This window comes from Myotis myotis, unplaced genomic scaffold, assembly GCF_014108235.1.
Source record: "Myotis myotis isolate mMyoMyo1 unplaced genomic scaffold, mMyoMyo1.p scaffold_m19_p_3, whole genome shotgun sequence".
Lineage (NCBI taxonomy): Eukaryota > Metazoa > Chordata > Mammalia > Chiroptera > Vespertilionidae > Myotis > Myotis myotis.
This window is the reverse complement of record NW_023416335.1, coordinates 157422677-157442521: the sequence shown is the minus strand read 5'-3', so window position 1 is coordinate 157442521 and position 19845 is coordinate 157422677. Positions and strand designations below refer to the sequence as shown.

General features: G+C 50.1%; 1 protein-coding gene across 1 annotated transcript; it reads right to left on the bottom strand.

Annotated features, from left to right (window-relative positions):
• Positions 1-497: 497 nt before the first annotated feature.
• MYO1A (myosin IA) lies at positions 498-18974 on the bottom strand. The gene is made up of 27 exons (XM_036301843.1): positions 18851-18974; positions 18636-18751; positions 18291-18385; positions 17978-18082; positions 17715-17761; positions 17513-17576; positions 17220-17318; positions 14977-15080; positions 14703-14850; positions 14168-14286; positions 14003-14089; positions 12622-12687; positions 12401-12505; positions 9887-9949; positions 9522-9722; positions 9149-9375; positions 8611-8811; positions 8335-8431; positions 7755-7904; positions 7577-7645; positions 7100-7174; positions 4871-5005; positions 2104-2210; positions 1600-1732; positions 1360-1512; positions 1089-1216; positions 498-804 (listed from the first exon to the last, which is right to left on the bottom strand). Exons 1-27 carry the CDS (start codon positions 18962-18964, stop codon positions 681-683), a joined length of 3132 nt encoding a protein of 1043 aa, XP_036157736.1. The 5' UTR covers positions 18965-18974; the 3' UTR covers positions 498-680.
• Positions 18975-19845: the final 871 nt, after the last annotated feature.

The following is a 19845-nucleotide window of genomic DNA, read 5'->3' as shown; positions in this document are numbered from 1 at the left end:
TTGGCAGCAGCCTGGCATTTCTGGTGTTTGGAGAGGAAGGGGGTGCCCAGGTGGGGCAGGTGTGATGAGCCAGCGCTGAGCTTGGGGATGGAGGGGTCTGGAGCTCCTGGGTACGGGGGCCCTGCGTTCCCCAGCTCATACGAGCCCTCCATTCTGGGGCCTGAATCTCCAAAGGATCCCAGTTTTCGCCAAGACAGGGATCCTCACGTCTTCCCACCAGGGACATTCTTAATGAATCGGCCACTGGCCACCTGGGACCTCACCCGCCCCTCCCTCCCCCAGGCTCTCCAGCCTCCCCACCCAGACACCCAGAGCTCAGCCGGTCAAGGACCCAGAGACAATTCCCTTCTTTTCCATTCTTATTATCTGCATTAGCTGCTCCAAGGAGCTTGAGGAAGGGGAGGGGCATGGGAGGGGGGATCTCAGTACACGCCAGTGAGAAGATGGGAACAGCAACTCACCCACGCTTTGCGAAGTCACTTGTTTTATTAGTGGGCAAAGAGGCTGAGGATGGGAGAAAGTTTGGAGAAAGGACTGGGATGGTCTGGGAGAAGAAAGGTCCTCTCCAAGGGTTCTTCAGGCTCCGAGCACCACCCCTGACCAGAGGGTTGAAGATGAGCTCCTCCCACAAAGGTGGGTGGGTGGGGCTGGTCCAGGAGGGAGAACCTGCCACCTCCTCACTATACAGTCACTTCCAGGCCATGACTCCCCTTCTTCTTGCAGCTGAGCTTGCCATTCCCATTACCCCCCGACCCCTGGGTGACCTTGACAGTCACATTGCTCTCCTTGAACTTCACTGAGAACCTGGAGGGGGAAGAGACAAAAGGCAAGGCTAGTGCCCTCATCCTCTAGGCCCATATTTTTATGATGGTTCCCCCTTCCCTTCTTGAGACAAATACAACCCCTCCCCCGAGCCCAGGTCAGAAAACTCAGGACTCCAGAGAACTTGGGTGGGGAGACTAAGAAGCTCCTCCACGCCCTGCCCTGACACAGCTGCTTCACTTTCTGACCCTATGACTTTCCCGGTCACAATGACCAACAGCTTCGCCATCTGCCAATCTGCCCCTCAGCCCAGCTCAGGGCCTTACTGCTCAGCCACGGTGATTGGAAGCTGCCTCTGCGTGGTGTCCAGCACAGCTCGGTACATTTTGGTCAGCAGTTCCACCACATGCTCGCTGACCAACAGGAAGTCCCCCTTGGATCCCACTGATGATATCTTAGGAAGGAAAAAACAGCAGGGAAGGGATTCACTTTTTCTCCTCAGGAGACATCGAAGGCCCAGAGGAAGAGGTGGGGGCCCATCACCTCCAGCCCACCCCAGCCCTGTCAGACCCACTCCCTGCCCCACCCAGCTGATACCTCACTCAGATGCAAGCAAAAAAGCCCATCCTGGAAGCTGGTGACTGACACCCCGGCCACACTTTCCAGCCCAATGACAGTTTTGGCCTGGGTCTTCTTGGAGTCTGTGAGAATCACATGCCCCTTGGTCAGGAGTAGAATTCGAGAGGAAGTCTAGGGACAGAACGGGAAAGGGTGAGGGAGATGGGGGCAGCCCCCACCCTTCCAGCTGTGGGGCGGCATTCCGGGCGCGGCCTTCACCTTGCCGTTGCTACGATTGACCTTCCTCACAGTCTCTGCCATCAGAACGGGCCCTTCCTCCCTGCCCGTCAGCTTCTGCAGCTTGGGGTTCCCTCGCAGCCCAATGTAGTCACCACGGAAGGGAACGGGAACACTGAAGACACACAAGAAGCATGCAGTGGAGACAAAGCCCTTGGAACGGACCCCTGGGCCCTGCACCTCCCCGCACTGCATTCCCATCTTAGACCTCCAGAGCCCCTTCCCCCATCCACCACCACATCCTCTATCTCAGGGATCCTCAGAGCAGGGTCCAGGACCAACATCCGTATCCCCTGGCAACCTGTCAGAAAGGCAAATTCTTAGGCCCCCACCCTGACCTGCAGAATCAGAAACTGAGTGGGTGGGGGTGGCATGTGGGTGTCACCAAGCTTGCCTGGTGAGGTGGGTGCACCCTGGAGTTTGAGACCCATTGCTCTGTCCACCTGCGCTTGATGAAACTGACTGCAGGGTCTGAGAGGCTCTCACCTCGGGGGGTATGCAGCCTTCTTGCCCTTGAACAGCTCGCTGGCACAGAGCTTCTCCCTCAGGACCTCTACCTGCTTTGGGGACAGCTGGTCCCGGAACTTCTTGCACTGTGAGTGGGTTGGAGCAGAAGCTATGATCATGGAGGAAGGGGGCAGGGCTGGGAAGGGAGGGAGGGACACTGAGATGTGGAAGGAGAGGGGCAGACACTGGAGAAGAGGACAGAGGGAAAAGAACAGGCACTGACACTTCAGAGAGGGCAGAGGCTGGAGATGCACTGGGGAGGACAATGGGGACTGAGGGATGCTGGGGAGGGGTGGAAATAATAAAATATAAACCCACTGAGGGCTGTATGCCCAGTACAGGCCCAGTCCCAGACAAGGTGCTCAATAAGCATGTCCTGAATAGAACACTGTGCCAAGTGAAATAAGCCAGACACAAAAGGACAAATATTGTATGAGTCCATTTATATGAGGTACTTAAAATACAGTCAGATGCCACATAGTGACACTTCAGTCAATGACAAACTGCATGTGCCATGGTGGTCCTATCTTATACAATAAAAGGGTAATATGCAAATTGACCCTAATAGCAGAACAACCGGTCGCTATGATACACACTGACCACCAGAGGGCCCTCTGGTGGTCAGTGCACTCCCACAGGGGGAGCTCCACTCAGCCACAAGCTGGGCTAACGGCTGCAAGCGTAGTGGTGGTGGAGGGAGCCTCTCTGGCCTCCACAGCAGCACTACAGAGGTCTGACTGCGGCTTAGGCCCACTCCCCCTAGGGGAGCCGCAGTCAGACCTCCCTTGAGGGCTCCTGAGCTGCCAGAGGTATGTCTGACTGCCAGCTTAGGCCAGATCCCCTGGGGAGTAGGCCTAAGCTGGCAGGTGGACATCCCTTGAAGTGTCCTGGACTGCGAGAGGGCACAGGCCAGGCTGAGGGACCCCCTCTGAGTGCACGGATTTTCATACACCAGGCCTCTATAAGATTATAATGGAGCTGAAAAATTCCTATCACCTTGTGACAATGTAGCCATGGTAACATCATAGCACATGTATTACTCATGTGTTTGTGGTGATGCTAGTGTGAACAAACCTACTGCACTGTCAGTTGTATAAAAGTATAGCACATACAACTATGTACATTAACTTGATAATGGTAATAAATGACTATGTTATTGGTTTATGTATTTACTATATTATACTTTTTATTGCTATTTTAGAGAACACTCTACTTACATTTAAAAAGTTTGCTAGCCTAGCCAGTTTGGCTCAGTGGATAAAGTGTTGGCCTGCCGACTGAAGGGTCCCGGGTTTGATTCCAGTCAAGGGCACATGCCTGGGTTGCAGGCATGATCCCCAGTAGGGGGTGTGCAGGAGGCAGCCAATCCATGATTATCTCTCATCATTGATGTTTCTCTCTCTCTCCCCCTCTCCCTTCCTCTCTGAAATCAATAAAAATATGTATTTTTTAAAAGTTTGCTATAAACAGTATGCCACATTACGACAGCAGCAGTCTCATACATCTCATGTTCACTGCGTCTCTTGATTGCATCATTTTCTCCTGTGCTTGATTTAACCTCATGTTTTGTGCAGTAACATGCTGTACGGACTGTAGCCTGGGAACAATAGGCTATACCATATAGCCTAGGTATGCAGTAGGCTATTCCACTGAGGTTTGTGTCAGTGCACTCTATGATGTCTGCACAACAAAATCGCCTAATGATGCACTTCTCAGAACATATTCCCATTAAGCATCGTATGACTCTAGTCAAATTCCTAGAGTAGGCTGGGGGAGGGTGAAACAGGGAGTTATTGCTAACTCAGTACAGAGTTTCAGTTGGGATGATGAAAATAGTAAGGAGATGGATGGTGGTGATGACTGCACAACAGTGTAAATGTGCTCAAATACCACCAAACTGTATACTTCAAAATGATTAAAATGGTAAATTTTGTTATGCATATTTTACCACATTTTTTAAAAATATGTTTTTATTGATTTTAGAGAGGAAGGGGGAGGGAGAGAGAGAGAGAAACATCGATGTGAGAGAGAAACATCAATCTGCTGCCTCCCACATGCACCCTGACTGGGAATGGAGCCTGCAACCTGAATATGTGCCCTGACCAAAGATCAAACCAGTGACTTTTCAGTGCACTGGGTGATGTTCAACAAACTGAGCCACACCAGCCAGGGCTACCACAATTTTTAAAACATATATATATATATATATTTTTTTTTTAATATATTTTATTAATTTTTTTACAGAGAGGAAGGGAGAGGGATAGAGAATTAGAAACATCGATGAGAGAGAAACATCCATCAGCTGCCTCCTGCACACCCGCTACTGGGGATGTGCCCGCAACCAAGGTACATGCCCTTGACTGGAATCGAACCTGGGACCCCTCAGTCCGCAGGCCAACGCTCTATCCACTGAGCCAAACTGGTTAGGGCTAAAATATATATTTTTATTGATTTCAGAGAGGAGAGGAAAGGGAGATAGAAACATCAATGATGAGAGAGAATCATGGATCGGCTGCTTCCTGCACACCCCTTACTGGGGATCAAGCCCACAATCCGGGCATGTGCCCTGACTGGGAATCAAACTGTAACCTCCTGGTGCATAGTTTGAAGCTCAACCACTGAACCACACTGGCTGGGCCACATTTTTTTTTTTAAGAGAAAAGGAGTGGAAGAGGGAAGAAGAGAAAAATCAGAGGGAGAAAATAAAAAAGACAAATGAGAAGAGAGGTGCCTGGGCCCCACTCACCTTCCACTGGTGGTAGAGCCGCTGCAGCTCCTGATTGGCTGTGGTGAAGCACTTATAAGGGGCTGCTGGCCACTTCTTGTCCAAGATACTGGTAGATGGCAAGTTGTTCTTCAGCCCCAGTAGGAATTTCTGTGCCTGGATTGGAAGAGGGGAATTGAGAGTGCAATGATGAGAAGACAGGCCCCGGACAGGCAACACCTCAACTTGGCATTCAGGGTACTTTTCTTAGAGCACACTTCGTCACAGGATCCCCAGCATGACCCCGGCACACCAACCAGAGAGGACGCCTTGCCGCGCCCTTTGCCCAGCCCACACATTACCGCTCTGTGCCTTAGCTCATGCTGCTCTCCGCTCAACACTGCCAGCCCAGATTCTACCCATCCTTTCAGATGCCATTCAAACCTCCCGGTCCCCTGGCCCGGGGGAGCCCTCCTTTCTTTGGAGCCCCCTAGCACTCTGTCTATACTTCTGTTTTTGTACTGTTACTTGCATGGAAATCTCTCTAGACAGTGAGTCCTCGGGAGTGAGTCTCCAGGTCTTGAGTTTTCCCCCCATTCAACATTTATTGAGTGTCTGCTCTGTGCCTGGCACTGTTCTAGATATGGAGACACAGCAGTGAACACAGCAAAGTCTTTATTCTCCCTGAGGTGACACTCTACTGGGGGTGGGGAAGGAGGCCTCTCACAGCAAATAAACACATATAATGTAATGCCAGTTCATTACGTATGCCATGATGCAAAAAAAGCAGGCCCAAGACAGGATGAGTGGTAGTATATTCCAGAAACAGAAAGAAAGCCAATGTGACTGAATTAAATTCAGTAAAAGGAGAGAAGATCAGAGAGATGGTTGGTCAAGGACAGATCCTGACGGGCCTTGTTGGCTGTAGTGAGGACACGGGCCTTCATTTGGAGTGAAATAGAACACCACTAGAGCGTTTAAAGGGGAAGAGTGACATAATCTGACTTAATATTTTTTAAAATATATTTTTATTGATTTCAGAGAGGAAGGGAGAGAGAGATAGAAACAGCAATGATGAGAGAGAATCATAGACTGGCTGCCTCCTGCACGCCTCCCACTGGGGATCGAGCCCACAACCGGGCATGTGCCCTTGATGGGAATTGAACCTGGGACCCTTCAATCCCCAGGTAGACACTCTATCCATTGAGCCAATCTGGCTAGGGCTTTTTAAATATATTTTTATTGATTTCAGAGAGGAAGGGAAAGGGAGAGAGATAGAAACATCAATGATGAGAGAGAACCATCGACTGGCTGCCTGCTGCAGGACCCCTACTGGGGATTAAGCCAGCAGCAACCCGGGGCTGTGCCCTTGACCAGAATCAAACCCGGGACCCTTCAGTCGGCAGGCCAACGCTCTATCCACTGAGCCAAACCAGCTAGGGCCTGACTTAAGATTTTTAAAAAATTTAATACATTTTCTTATTTTGAAAATTATATTTTCCTTTCTATCTCCTCTGAAACTATAGCAGTTGAGTCTGAAATTAAGCCTCAGGAAGGATCTTAATTCTGGAGGACTCAGGTCAGAGTGGGCAGGAAGAAGCCAGGACCAGGCCTGGACATTCAGCCTATGGGCAGTTTCTAGCGAGAGGTAAACAGGGACAGAGAAGGGGTAGAAAGCAGTGGTGCTGTTGAGACAAGTCAGAGGGAAACCAGACAGGGAGGGAGCAGCACTGCCCGGGAGACCTTGGGGAAGGCCAGAGGGCAGGGGGAAGAGCAGAGGTCTGAGGCAGAGTGCTGTGGGACACTGGAACTGCCAGGAACGGCAGAACTTCCTAGATCACTGATTTGATTTTTGGAGGAATGGGGGTTCTGAGGCTCTCCGTTGCCTCCCTGAACATTCGTCCTGTCCTCCTCCCCCTCTTCAGGGAAGCTCCATTTTCCTGGCCTCCTCAGCCTCCTCTCTCCTCAGCTGGCTCCACCGTGTCTGCTCTCTTACTGCATAACGGCATTCCTGAGACTTGTAATCTGGCTTTGCTCTTATCTCATGACTTGCCCCTCTTCCATCTTTCATTCTTTCTTTTTTTTTCTTCTTTTTTTCTCGTTCTTTTATTATTTCTTTCTTTCTTCTTCTTCCACCTCTTCTCTCACCTGTATATTATCAGGCATCTGCTAAATAGCACCTCAGGAGTGCCGGGTTTAGATGAGGACTTCACTAACTCAGATCCCTCCGTCCTCAAACCGCCCGCTCCACCCTCCACACCCGCCACTTACTAGGCTCTTGTAGATGAAACTTGACAAGGTGAGAGCAGCCCCTGACCGGAAGTATTTTCGATAATCCTTGCGCGCCTGATAGAGACATACAAGAAAGGAGCCAGAATCAAGATAGTTAAACCTAGAACACAGAGCAAAACCTAGAAGAGGTTCTACTCTTTCAACCGCACCAAGAACAAGAGTAAAATAGAGAGCTGAGACTACAGCTGGAGAGAGTAGTTACACAAGTTGGCAATGAGGGGGACACTCAAAGCAGAAGGCAGAGCCACACATATGTACGAATCCCCCAGCATGCAGCCACACTCCCAGACACACACGGAGCAGGCCCAGAAATTCCCAGACACAGACACGCCATCGCACAGAGGTGTGGCCGAGGTTCAAGTAGGACATGCTTCCTGCTCCTCCGTCCCCCCAGCAACCGGGACAATTCAAAAGGAACCACATGTGGAGAGGGAACCCTCTTCCCTTTCCCATTACCTTCCACCCTCTCACAAAAGCCTGGATCAACAAGGCTGACGCCTTCATCTTCCCATAGCGCTTCTTTTGCTGTAGGAAACAATGGGCCTGTTAGAAAAGGCCCACCTCCGGAACCACCTCTCCCATTTCCCACTCTCCTAGCAGAGTGAGGGGATGGGACTTTGGGGGTTACTGGTACCATGGTGCCCCGAAACCAAGAGGAAATGAGGATCTGACTCTTGCGCATCTGCTGGTAGTGGGTGCGGCAGCGCCAGCCTCGGTAGATCTTCTGTATGAGTGTGGCCAGCTGCTGGATTCTAAGGCGTCTCTGCTCCTCCAGGTAGAAAAGCTGTGGAGTGGTGAAAGGGGAAGCGAGAAGCTGGCCTCGGGGAACAGCGCTCTCCCTTCCTGCACCCCACAGCACCAGGGGCTTCCCAGCCAGTGTTTTATTTGATCATTCCTTGGTCCTCTGAGTTCATTCACTTATGTATTAACTCTTGTTAACAACTTCTACTGAACTCTAACTCTGTAGCTGCTACTACGCTAGGATTTGGAAACTCAGACACATTACCCAGACCCACAAGGAGTCCTGCCTCAAGTGGAGGCACTCAGAGGGGGCCCTGCAAGCACACCTGACTCCAGGGCTCTCAGTCAGGGTGGGAACCCAAGGAACAGCCCCGCAGAGAGGAGACCTCCTCATCCACTATCCATTCCAGGTTATAGAAGCTCCCTTCCCCACCCAGCCACCCCCACGAATACAGGTGCCCTCTCCAACTCACAGTCTTGGGGCTTTTAATGAAGATCTTTGTCTTCCCAAAGGTCACTTCCTCTGAGGTGCAGGCGCTCAGCTCCCCCAGGATCTTCTCCACCCCCTCCCTACGAGAGCGAAAGGGAAAAGCTACCAGGGGGCAACCCAGGGGAGGGACCTCTCCACTTTCCCCCCAGCCCCTTCCACCCTGGGAGAAGAGTTCAGGGCTTGAACAAGAAGACTTCATTGTCTCTTCTCCCACCGTGTGCCCCTGCACTGTCCTTCTCCACTCCCCACTGAGTCTTACCGGTCTCCCCCATTCCAGCGAGGCCACGTGCTCCGGCTCAGCAATCGGTACCTTTCCAGGAAGGGCCTGTACCCTTGGCGGAAGGCGTAGCCCGCCCGGCGCACACGCACATTCTCTAGCAGTCCCAGGTACCGAGCCTGGGTTGCCACCAGCTCCCGGGAGAACTGACCTCGCTGCTGATGCTCATTGGGCTTTATACACCTGGTGGGAGGTAGAGCAAAGTCCAGGCTTCAGGAACTTCACCTTTGCCAGTGCGACCCATCCTGGTCTCTACACGCCAATTCTGCATACATTCCCCTTAGGTGAAATATTTCCGAGGAAGTGGTCACACTGGCCTTGCCAGTTTCACTCACTAGTACAGTCCCCACCCAAATCTAATGCTCTCCCTGCTACAGGGCTCTCACAGCTCATCGGGCCCTGTTTTCCCTGAGGAAAGGGCCTCTGAAACTCTTATTCCAGAGACACCTCCTCCCACCCCGACGTGCTCTGCAGCATGCGGATGTATGTAGCATGTTTCCCTAGGTGCCCAGTACGTCACCTGATGTAGTTGGGGTTCTTGGAATACAGGTTCTTCATGAGTATGGCCACAGAACTCTTAAACTGGGCCCCAGCAGTTGGGGGGCGTTTGAGAGATGCCTGCTTAGGATCACCCTCAGGGAACAAGGACCGAAGGAGTGGGTGCTTGGCCTTCCACATGGCCTGGGACAAGTCCCGGAAGAGTAGGTCGTTATTCTTGTCAATGAAGCTGTTCACGTTATATGTCACCTGTAGAAGGACATCTATTGGTCTGGAGAGCCCATGACCCCGTCCCAGCACTTGACCCTCCCAGTTTCAGATCCTCCCAATTCCTTCCCTGTTGCCTGCAGCCTGTGCGCAGGCCCTAGCCTTGACCTCCAGCCCCGCCATATCACCTTGCCCGCATAGTGGCAGATGCGGAAGCAGCTGAGACCCATGGTGTGGTCATACTGGCGCTGGGCGTTCTGGGTGACTTTGCTCTCGTAGTGACTATGCTTGGAGAAGAGCTGGTTCAGCTTTGCTAGGAAAGTGGAGTCACTAACCACTCCGGGCCGCAGGCACTCCTCGTCCAGCATGGCCAGGATACCTCGCTGATTCTGGCCAGGGGAACAAATCAGCCCAACCTAGACCTGGTCCTCTAGGATATCCAGATCCTCTGTCCACTCACCCTTTGCCCTTTTTACCACCCTTGCCAAGTGGAGTGAGGGGAGGGGGATGGTATCCAGGGGAAGGTCCCGAAGATAAGAGAAGGATAACTCACATGCTCAATAAGGTTACAGATAATGCCATTATCAAAGTAGTCCACCTTTTTCCACGGTATGCCCTAGCAAGGGGAGATGGAAAAAATTACAGGGAGCAGGTCCAAGACAAGTCTCCAAAGACCCCACCAGACCCCGGCTGCCTTTCACCTACCCCACAAAGGACCCTCAGAAAGCCCTACAGTTCAGAGGGGTCCCTGGTGTGGTTTCTATCTGCGTCCCCTTTCCTCCAAGACTCGTGGAGAATTTGTGGGGTGGGTACAGAGACACATGGGAAGACCCAGAACAGCCGTGAGGGGGAGTCCATGTAGAGAGCCCTCTAGGTGCTGTAGGGTAGAGAGGGAAGTGCAAGCCGCTGGGTGAAGACTGGGTACAGATTACCCAACTCTGGGGGTGGGGATCCTTGAGTATATGGAAGAGCAAAGGGCCACACCACTCTGGCAACAAACTACAGAACCAAAGCACGTATGTGAGTTTATCATCAAGCAACAAAGCTAATTGGATACATCTTCAAAGACCTACATCAGTGATTCTGTCCTCAGTGTGCATCGACGCTACCTGGACAGCTTATTAAAGCAGATTTGCTGCCCCTGCCCCCCCGGTTTCTGATTCCACGGGTCTGGGACAGGGCCTGGGAATCTGCACTCTAACATGTCCACAGGGGACGCTGATCCAGGGCCACAGCTGACCATGGATCCACATGATACTTTGGGACTGTATAATTTTTTAATATGTTTTTTATTGATTTCAGAGAGAGGAAGGGAGAGGGAAAGAGAGGTAGAAACATCAATGATGAGAGAGAATCATTGATCGGCTGCCTCCTGCATGCCCTCTACTGGGGATCGAGCCCAAAACCTGGGCATGAGCCCTGACTAGGAATCGAACCATAACCTCCTGGTTCATGGGTAGACTCTAAACTACTAAGCCACACCAGCTGGGCTGTATACTTAAAAAGAAGAGCAAGAATGGTACAGAAGCAGGAAACCCAAAGACAATCTTTCTGTGCTTTAGGGATTTGCTGGGCATCAGGCCTGCAGGCAGGATAGCTCCTGATCCCACCCCAGGGCAGATGTAGCAGGCCAGGCCATTCCCAGGTGTGACTGGGGAGCAAGCTTCTCTCTCCCTCCTCCCTCACAGGTGGTCAGGGAATGCAGAGTGGAATTAAGTTGCCCTCCCACTTCATTCCAAAAATGTCTTCCCTGACTGATTAAATGAATTATGATATTCTTATAATCCTATGTAGCTTTAAAAAAGCATCTTTAATATACTGATACAGAAAGATCTCTTGTTAACTGATGAAAGCAAGGTGCAGAAGAGGGTGTATTCACTGCTGCGTGAATAAACTTTGATGTGATTACACATCAAAGACCTCTGGAAGGAGGCCCACTTCAGGTGCCTATAGACGAGAAGGAAATCAAGGAGGCTGGCGACAGGGTGGGAGAGAGGCCTTTCTTTATACACCTTTTAAGCTTTTTGAATTTTAAAGCACAGAAATATATTATCTATTTGATCACTTGAAAATTTAAAGCCCTGGCCTGATAGCTCAGTTGGTTAGAGCCTTGTCCCGATACCTCCAGGTTGCAGGTTCAATCCCCGGTCAGGGAACATACAAGAATCAACCAACGAATGCATAAATAAGTGGAACAACAAATTGATCTCTCCCTCCCCCATCCCCCTTCCTTTAGCTACCCCCCCCCCTTCTCCCTCTCCCTTTCTCTAAAACTCAATAAATAAAAATTTAAAAAATTTTAAATAAAAACATCCAAATACTTTTAAAAGCTTCTCCGTACATTGTTATCACAGTGCCTGAAGTTCTGCCACAACAGATTCCTGAGAGCTCACAGGGAGCATCCCTGGGAGGATTTTGATGAGTGAGACTGGGCATTCACACTTTGGAGGGAATTAGCTCAGTCGGAGGCTGTCTGACACCTAGCCCTAGAGACCCGCTGAACAGGGGCAGGAGTGTGGAAATCCTGAGCCACGGGCACTTCTGGTGAGAAAGTCTGGGGTCAGCCTGCTACAAGAGGGGAAGGCAACATCAGAGCCTGGAGGAGACAAAGGATTCTGGGGAGTCAGAGAAGAGCACAGAAAGTGGATGTGGTTGGGTGCCAAGCCCAGGGGAAACGTCCCTTCTAAATGTGGCTCACGGTATGCCATAGGCCAAGCACAGCTGTCACTTCACTCTTGTCATGACTCCCCCCCGCCCCCCAACACATACACCCTTCTATCAAGCCACCCCCCTTCCTGGCCTGGCCTGGAGTATGGGGAACTGGGGGGGATGGGGAGCAGAAAATTAGGGCTTCTTGGTAATGCTGGAATGTTCAGCTGTGCAGGGGAAAGCTTTTTGAATTTTAAAGCACAGAAATATATTATCTATTTGATCACTTGAAAATTTTGTCCTCTGTGTTCCCACAAGGGAACAATTGAGAGGAAATTGTGATCAAGGAGAAAGAGAAATCTGGCACGTGCCTAGAAGTCATTTAAGAGAGAGGAGGTGGGGAGAAGGCTTAGTTTACCTCTCTCGTATATTCCTCTTGCTCCTCTTTCAGTGTTAGCTCTATGAACACCTGCTGTAGCTTCTCATTGCAGTAGTTGATCACAAACTGCTCAAAGCTATTGTCCTAAGGGAAGGCACACAGATTAGAGAGACCAGCTCAGCCCAAGATACTTCCTTCCTCGCAACCCGACCTCCCTCTCTCACATCCCCGGGTTCTGTGGTTGGGCGAAGTTGTCTTACCTCTAATATTTCAAAGCCATAGATATCCAGGACCCCCATTACCTTCTTCTTCTCCCCAGTGCCCACCTGAAGAGGAGGAAAAGATAAGTCTGAGGACAGGCCCTTCTACAGTGGATGTGATGATGGAGGTGATTGGAGCAAGGGGCAAACAGAGCTCGGGTGAGCTTGACCAAGCCTGACAGGAATTGTGATTTTATTCTCCTTTCTCTTCGATATGCTGGAGGACAAGCAAAGAGGGTGGAAAGGGAAGATGCAAATAGATACCAGGACAGTGCTCCCATGGTGTGAGGTAGAAAGACATTGAAATCCTCTCAGGAAAATAACTATCTTTTAATTTGTTGAGCATTTTATTTAAAAATCTATATTCTTATTTCATTAATCATATCATAAACCTAAAATGAGTGATTATTCCCATTTTACTGATTTACAATATCAAATTTCAAAAGAGCTAAGCATTTACCAAACCTAGAGTCAAATCCCATTTTACCCCACTACCCTGCAGTAATAGCTTCTAAATTGATGGCACTTTCATGTACATAATCTTTAAATAATAGTTCTATTTTTATTTAATTCACATACCAGAGAATTTACCCTTTAAAGGTATACAAGTTGGTGGGCTTTTAACATATATTCAGAAAGTGTACAACCATCGCCACTACCTAAGTCCAGAGCATTCATCATCCCCCAAAAGAAATCTTGTACCCATAACCCATTACCAGTCCTCCCTCCCACCCCCAGTCCCTGATAACCACTGATTTACTTCCCATGTCTATGGGTTTGCCTATTCTGGGCATTTCATATAAATGGAGTCATTCAAAATGTGGCGTTTTATGTCTGGCTTCTTTCACTCAACATATTTTCAAGGTCCATCTCTGTTGAATATGTACCAGTATGTTATTCCTTTTCATGGCCAAATAATATCCCATTGTATAAATATACCACATTGTATTTATTTATTCATTCATCAGTTGATGGACATTTGGGTTGTTTCCACTTTTTGGTTATTAAGAATAATGCCTCTATGAACATTCATATATATCTCTTTTCAGTTTGCTTGGATATATACCTAGGAGTCAAACTGTTGGCTATGGTAACCATGTACACAATTTTATCTCATCCTCACTAAAGCTGTGAAGCAGGAAGGCATTAAGGTCCCATTTTCCAAATCAGGAAACTGAGGCTCAGAATCTTTGTGAAATTGAAAGGTCACACACTGGAAAGCAGTCTATCCAGATAGTCAAAAAAACAGTGACGTTTCCACAATCACACACTACTGGAAGACACTGTACACTTTTCCTCATTGTCCTGACTCTGTCCATCCCAGAACCCAAGGTATCGGGCTGGTGACCAGGGCAGGACAGTGTTGAGGGCGATCTCTCACCTTGATACTCTCATTGATTCGATTCACTATCCAGTTGAAGAGACGGCTGTAGATGTTCTTAGCCAGAGCATCCCGGGCATACTGAGCCTACAGGGCAAGGCCAAGCTGGTCAGTGTGGCAGCCACAGAACAGGCTCAGAATCAGCCCCTCCCATAGGCCCCTTACCTGAACAATGTTCAGTGCAGTGACCACCTTTTCTTTAGCAGTTGCCATGGTCCTTGAGCACAAAGCTCTCTCTAGTTCCTTTGAATCCAAACCCATCAATTCCCCAATCTCCCGAACACCTGGGGTGATGAGGAGATACAACATGGCCTGAGAGAGGGCTTTCTCCCAGGGGAGGGAGGAAGCAGATAAGTGAAGCTGCTGGGAGACTGGTGGAGCATCCCTGGCAGCCAGTTCAGAACATGGCCTTGAAGAAGGTCTGGGGAGGAGGAGGAAGGGGAGATCTGGGAACTTTTCATGCATTATCTACTTTAATATGAGAATCTCCTGAAATAGGCGAGACTCGGAAAGGTCTCAGAACCTATGTCTACCAAACTTCAAAACCTCATTCCAATGTGCCTCAATGAGTATGTTTAGGGAAGAACTCAGGAGCAGGCTGGGTAGGACTAAATCAGAGTGAAGTTAGTGATACTAGAGATGGTGGAAGAACAGCAGGAGATTCGGGAAGCTGGGTGGGACTTCAGCAGGGGGTGCAGACCTCTCGTATCAGAGATGCCACTTGCTGGTATCCCATTGGCCTGGAATTCGTCTGACAGCTTCACATTCCCCAGCTTCAGCACCAGGGCTGTCACCTCTAGCACCCATCGAATCTCCTCCTCAGAGAACCCAATCACAGTCATTGCACTCTTAGGGAGCAAGCAGAAGTCAGAAGTTGAACTGTGGTGCCAGTCCAATGCCTCCCTCCTCAAAGCCAGAGCCTGGGCTCAGGGGATGGCCTAAGAGCACAAGCCTACCCCATCCTGGGCACCCACCTGCACAGACTTGAAGTTGGAGGCGTCGTCCATGCCATCCACTCTGGACACTTCTCGGTTCAGATAGGCATAGCCACCTGTATCCCGCTCCAGCTTCAGCGCCGCTGGGAGGGCCAGTGTGTGGGGACAGGGTTAGTACACAGCCTCTCCAGCCTTGACCCTCACAGCCCTAGCCCTAGGTGAGTTCATTCAATTACTCAAAGAAGCCCTTTTTTTTTTTTTTTTTTTAGTTTCTTCCCTTGCCTCCTTTATTTTGGGATCATTAATTCCTATAATAGACTAAACTTTTTTTTTTTAAATATATTTTATTGATTTTTTAAAGAGAGGAAGGGAGAGAGAGATAGAGAGTCAGAAACATCGATGAGCGAGAAACATCGATCAGCTGCCTCCTGCACATCTCCCACTGGGGATATGCCCGCAACCCAGGTACATGCCCCTGACCGGAATCGAACCTGGGACCTTTCAGTCCGCAAGCCGACGCTCTATCCACTGAGCCAAACCGGTTTCGGCAATAGACTAAACTTTTAAGTGGTATTCAGGGTTTAGGTGTTTGTAATTATTGGGGTTTTCTCCCAAATTTTATGAAAGAAAAGCTTCATTTTACTCTTCTCCCCATCCTCAGGGTTCTGAACAATAAAAACAAACAAACCAATCCTCTACACTGCTCTGGTCTCAGTGACTCTGAGGACGAAGGTAAGGAAGGAAGGGTAAGTACACACCTCCCACTCATCCTTGCTGGTGCATTCATTGTTCACTAAGCACTGACAGAGCGTCAGGTACTATGTTCCCCAACCCTGATCCCTCTCCGGAAGGTCTCTCTGATGTTGTGAGGCTGAGTCAAATGGCTCTCTGTGTTCCCCCGTGGTGAGTCTCTATCCCAACCCCTATCACGTGGACTAAGTTATGTTTTCTTTCTCTCTCTTCCATAAATAAACTTGTGTGTTGGGACTATGTTTTTCACCTTCATAATCTGAATACCTAGCTGGCATGCAGGAACTTTTTTCTTTTTCATAAATGAATCAAGGGCATGGTCAAAGCTATTTACCAGAGATGGGAAAGAGTGGGTTAGTCATGGAACTTTAGGGATATCAGTGATCTGTTATTCAAATGATCTGAGATTCAGTGAGTATCTCTCAAACTAGAATTTAATGGCAGCTTCTCCCAAAACACAACTGTGAAACCAAAGTGTATTAAAGTGGAACATCTGAACACAGAATGAGTCAGAAAGGCCTGGGGTGATGACACTGGGGAGGGCCCGCTTGGACTCAATTTAAACCAATGAGTGACAGAACCAGAACAAGACATTGGTGCCTGTGATTCAGACAAATGGAACACAACCAAGACTATTAAGCCAGGAGGGAGATGAGACCTGTAGGGGCACCTGAACCATAGATCTGCCAGGGGGAAAAAGGAAATAGGTACAAGACCAGCACAGAATAACCCGAAACCAAAGGGAGCAGATACCACAGAGCTCTCAGCTAGAGGGTGGACTAGCAGGGCCTTTAGTGTCACTGGACCCTGTATTGATGCCAGTACAACATTCAAGCTGGGATGGGCTCTTCCTCAGGACAAGGCAGCTTGCCCTATGCCTTCTGCTCCTATGTGCATCTGCACAGGCCTATTGGCACTGACCACACTGTAGTGCAGTGTATCTGTTCACACATCTACCATCCCCATGAGACTAAGTTCTTCAGGGACAGGATCCATGTCTTACTCAATTCTATACCCCTAGCACAGTGTTCGATCATAGTAGGTGTTCAAGAGCTGTCTGATGAATGAATGAATGAATGAATGAATGAATGAATGAATGAAACCTAGGTGGAACTATCTAAGAAGAGGAAATCAAGGACAGGGTCCTGGCTGAAACAGATGTAGACCAAGGACAACTTCAGTGGAAGCTCAGTGAAGATTCAACGTCCTGCTGAATTTCCTGCTGAACTATCAGTAACATCCCTTCAGTTGAAGACAAGAAAGGACAGTAGATGGAAATGCGAGTTCCATTTTTGAAGCCAGCTCGGGGAAAGAGGAACTCCGGCAGGACAGAGGAATACAAGCAGTGAAGAGGCAACAGAGCATATTCCTAGTAATAAAACCCCACAGAGGTCACGGGATTTGTTCCCAACAATGGTGGGTAAGATCAGATGAGGAATATGGATGGAGGAATCTGAGGGGCTCAAGGGAAGAGGCTGCGGGGGCCCAGAGGGGACTGATGGCAGCTGGGGATGTTCGGGGCAGGCACATACTCAGCAGCTGTGCATCTGCTCCAGCCAGTAGCTGATAGAAGATGTGGAAGTTCCTTTCTCCTTTGAGCTGCTTCACCACGCGGGATTTCTCAAGCAGATCTGGCAGAAAATTAGAAAAGAATGTTTTGCAGATCTGGGAGGTACTCAGCTTCCCTCTAATTCTGCCCTCATCCCTGACATCCCTTGTGGTTGGGAAGTCTAATATTCCTTCTACCCACAGCAGCAGATTAGCAGAAAGGGACACCGTGGGGCGGGTGGGAGAGAGGCGGTAAGCGGAATGGGGAGACACGTACAGTTTGTGATGACGCCACCGAGGGGGGATCCCTTGAAGTCAAACTCAATATCCATGTACTTTCCCTTCAGGGACCAGAGAGAGAGAGGGAGACAGACTTTGCTTCCTTCTCTTGTCACCACCCTGTCCAGGAAGGGTCTGTGGCACATTCTTCCCTCTCAAGCCTCCACACCCTCTCCTCCCAGACTGAGACGTTCACTCACAAATCGAGAGGAGTTGTTGTTGCGGATGGTCTTGGCATTGCCAAAAGCTGCGGAGATGAGGAGAGGGGCAATGAGGTGGCGGAGGGGAGAAGAGGGACTCTCAAGAAGGAAAAGGAGGAAGGTCTTCTAGTCATTGTGCCAATTTCAGATTTTTCAGGCTAAACGAGGACAGTGGTTTTGGAACAACGGGAAGGTGACTAGGGCTGAGTGACTCTGGGGTTGGCCGGGTGAGGGGGACAGAGGGCAGAGCCCGGCATTCTCACCCTCCAGCACTGGGTTTGACTGAAGCAGTTGCTCCTTCACAGAGTTCACCTCTTCCCCTTTCCCGCAGACGGCCGCCACATAAGACATCACCAGCTTACTAGCCTCTGTGCAAGAAAAACCCTCACGTGGATCTCCACACCACCCTCCGTAACTTCCCTCATCCCAGCACCTGAGCCTTCAGAGTCAGGAAAACCAAGAGGGAATTTTGGGGGTGGGGGATGGGCGGCACAGGGGCAGGGCTAGACCTGGCTGGGAGAGATGAAGGATTAGTTCCAGAGGTGATCCCACAGCTTTCCCCAGCAGGCGCCTCACCCGTCTTCCCGGCTCCACTCTCCCCGGTGATGAGGATGCACTGGTCTCGGTCCCGGAACTTCAGTGACTGGTACGCCACGTTTGCCAATGCATAGCTTAGGGGGGGGGCGGGGAGGGAAGTAGGTAATGGCTAAGGTGGGGTCAGTGCAAGACACCACATTCTCTCGATCCCCAGCCTCCACGTCATCCACCCTCTAATTCTAAGGAAGTGACAGGCTAGGAAGGGGGCTCCAGAGGGCCAGGGCCAGAGGGCAGCTAGAGATCTCCTCCAGGAGAAAAGAGAGAAGACATTAGGATGTCTCCTCATCAGGATCATCACCACCTTCCCTTGGTCTCTCTACTCACATATGGGGCTTCAGCTCATAGAAGGTACATTCCTGGTATTTGGCAATGAATTCTGGGCCATAGATGGGCAGCTGTTGGTAGGGATTCACGGAAACCAACACGTTCCCAATGTAGGTCTGCAGCCGGGGAAGAAGGTGAAGGAAAGGAGTGGGGGGAGGAATGGGGGCATGTGGACTCTCTGGCCACCACCGTCAGGGGCACCCGCATGCACTCACATAAATCTCCTTGTTCTCATAGCGTAGCTGGAGGTTCTTGAGCATAGACTCTTCCTCCAGGGGTTCCAGGAGCACGAGATCCTCCACCCCTATGGAACCTTCCAGGAGAGTCATGTTGAGGAGCTGGTCCTGGGGGTCAGGGGATGGTTTATTGATATCTGCTCAGCGTTAGAGACCCATAACTGAGAGGAAGAAGGCAGAAGGGCCGAGGAGAGCCTTCTGCACCCCAGTTCCAGCCCCTAGAGAGAGTCCCTGACCTGGGAGAGGCCTCTAGACTAGCCCACGTTAACTGTGGGGGGAGGTGGGGGATCCTCTGCCCCAGGGTCAGGGTTGGTGGGGACAGGGCAGAGATGGGACAGGACCACCTGCCTCTGATCACCAGGGTAAGGAAGGCATCACAGGTAGCACCTGGGGAAGCACAATTGTGCTTGCAAGAGAGGACAAGCTTTGCCCACAGCCAGGCACCAAAAACTCTCTCCTCCCTGCACGGAGGCCCTGCTAGGGTCTAAACTCCCTGACCACTGTCTCAGTTCTCAACTCCCTACCTCCCACAGCCCCTATTTCAGTCACCCAACCCACACACGCCCATTTCAAAGGTTCTTCCAAAGGTCTCTCCTCCCCTCTCATTGCTACAGTGAGATTCATTTTTTAAATGGGGACTGGACGAAGTGAAGAGTTTGAGGACGGAGTTGGGAGTTCCTCCATAGAAGACTGGAATACCCCAAAGAAAATCAAAGTGAGCTTTGTTTCCCCCAACAAACTAGTAGCTTTCAGGACCTGTGGATGTGCCAACACTTCTGTCCCTATTTTTCTATTTCCAGTTTTCACATGAATTCCTATAACCTGGCCTAGACTTTGTCCCTGGTGGACACATCCAGCTTTTTAGTAGGAAATGAATGAGGAGGAGCAGAGTGAGAGAAACAGGGAGCCGGGGCCCACTGCCTTTGGTCCCAGCAGTAGGCACACAGTTAGTGTCCCCTCAGGAGGAAGCCCAG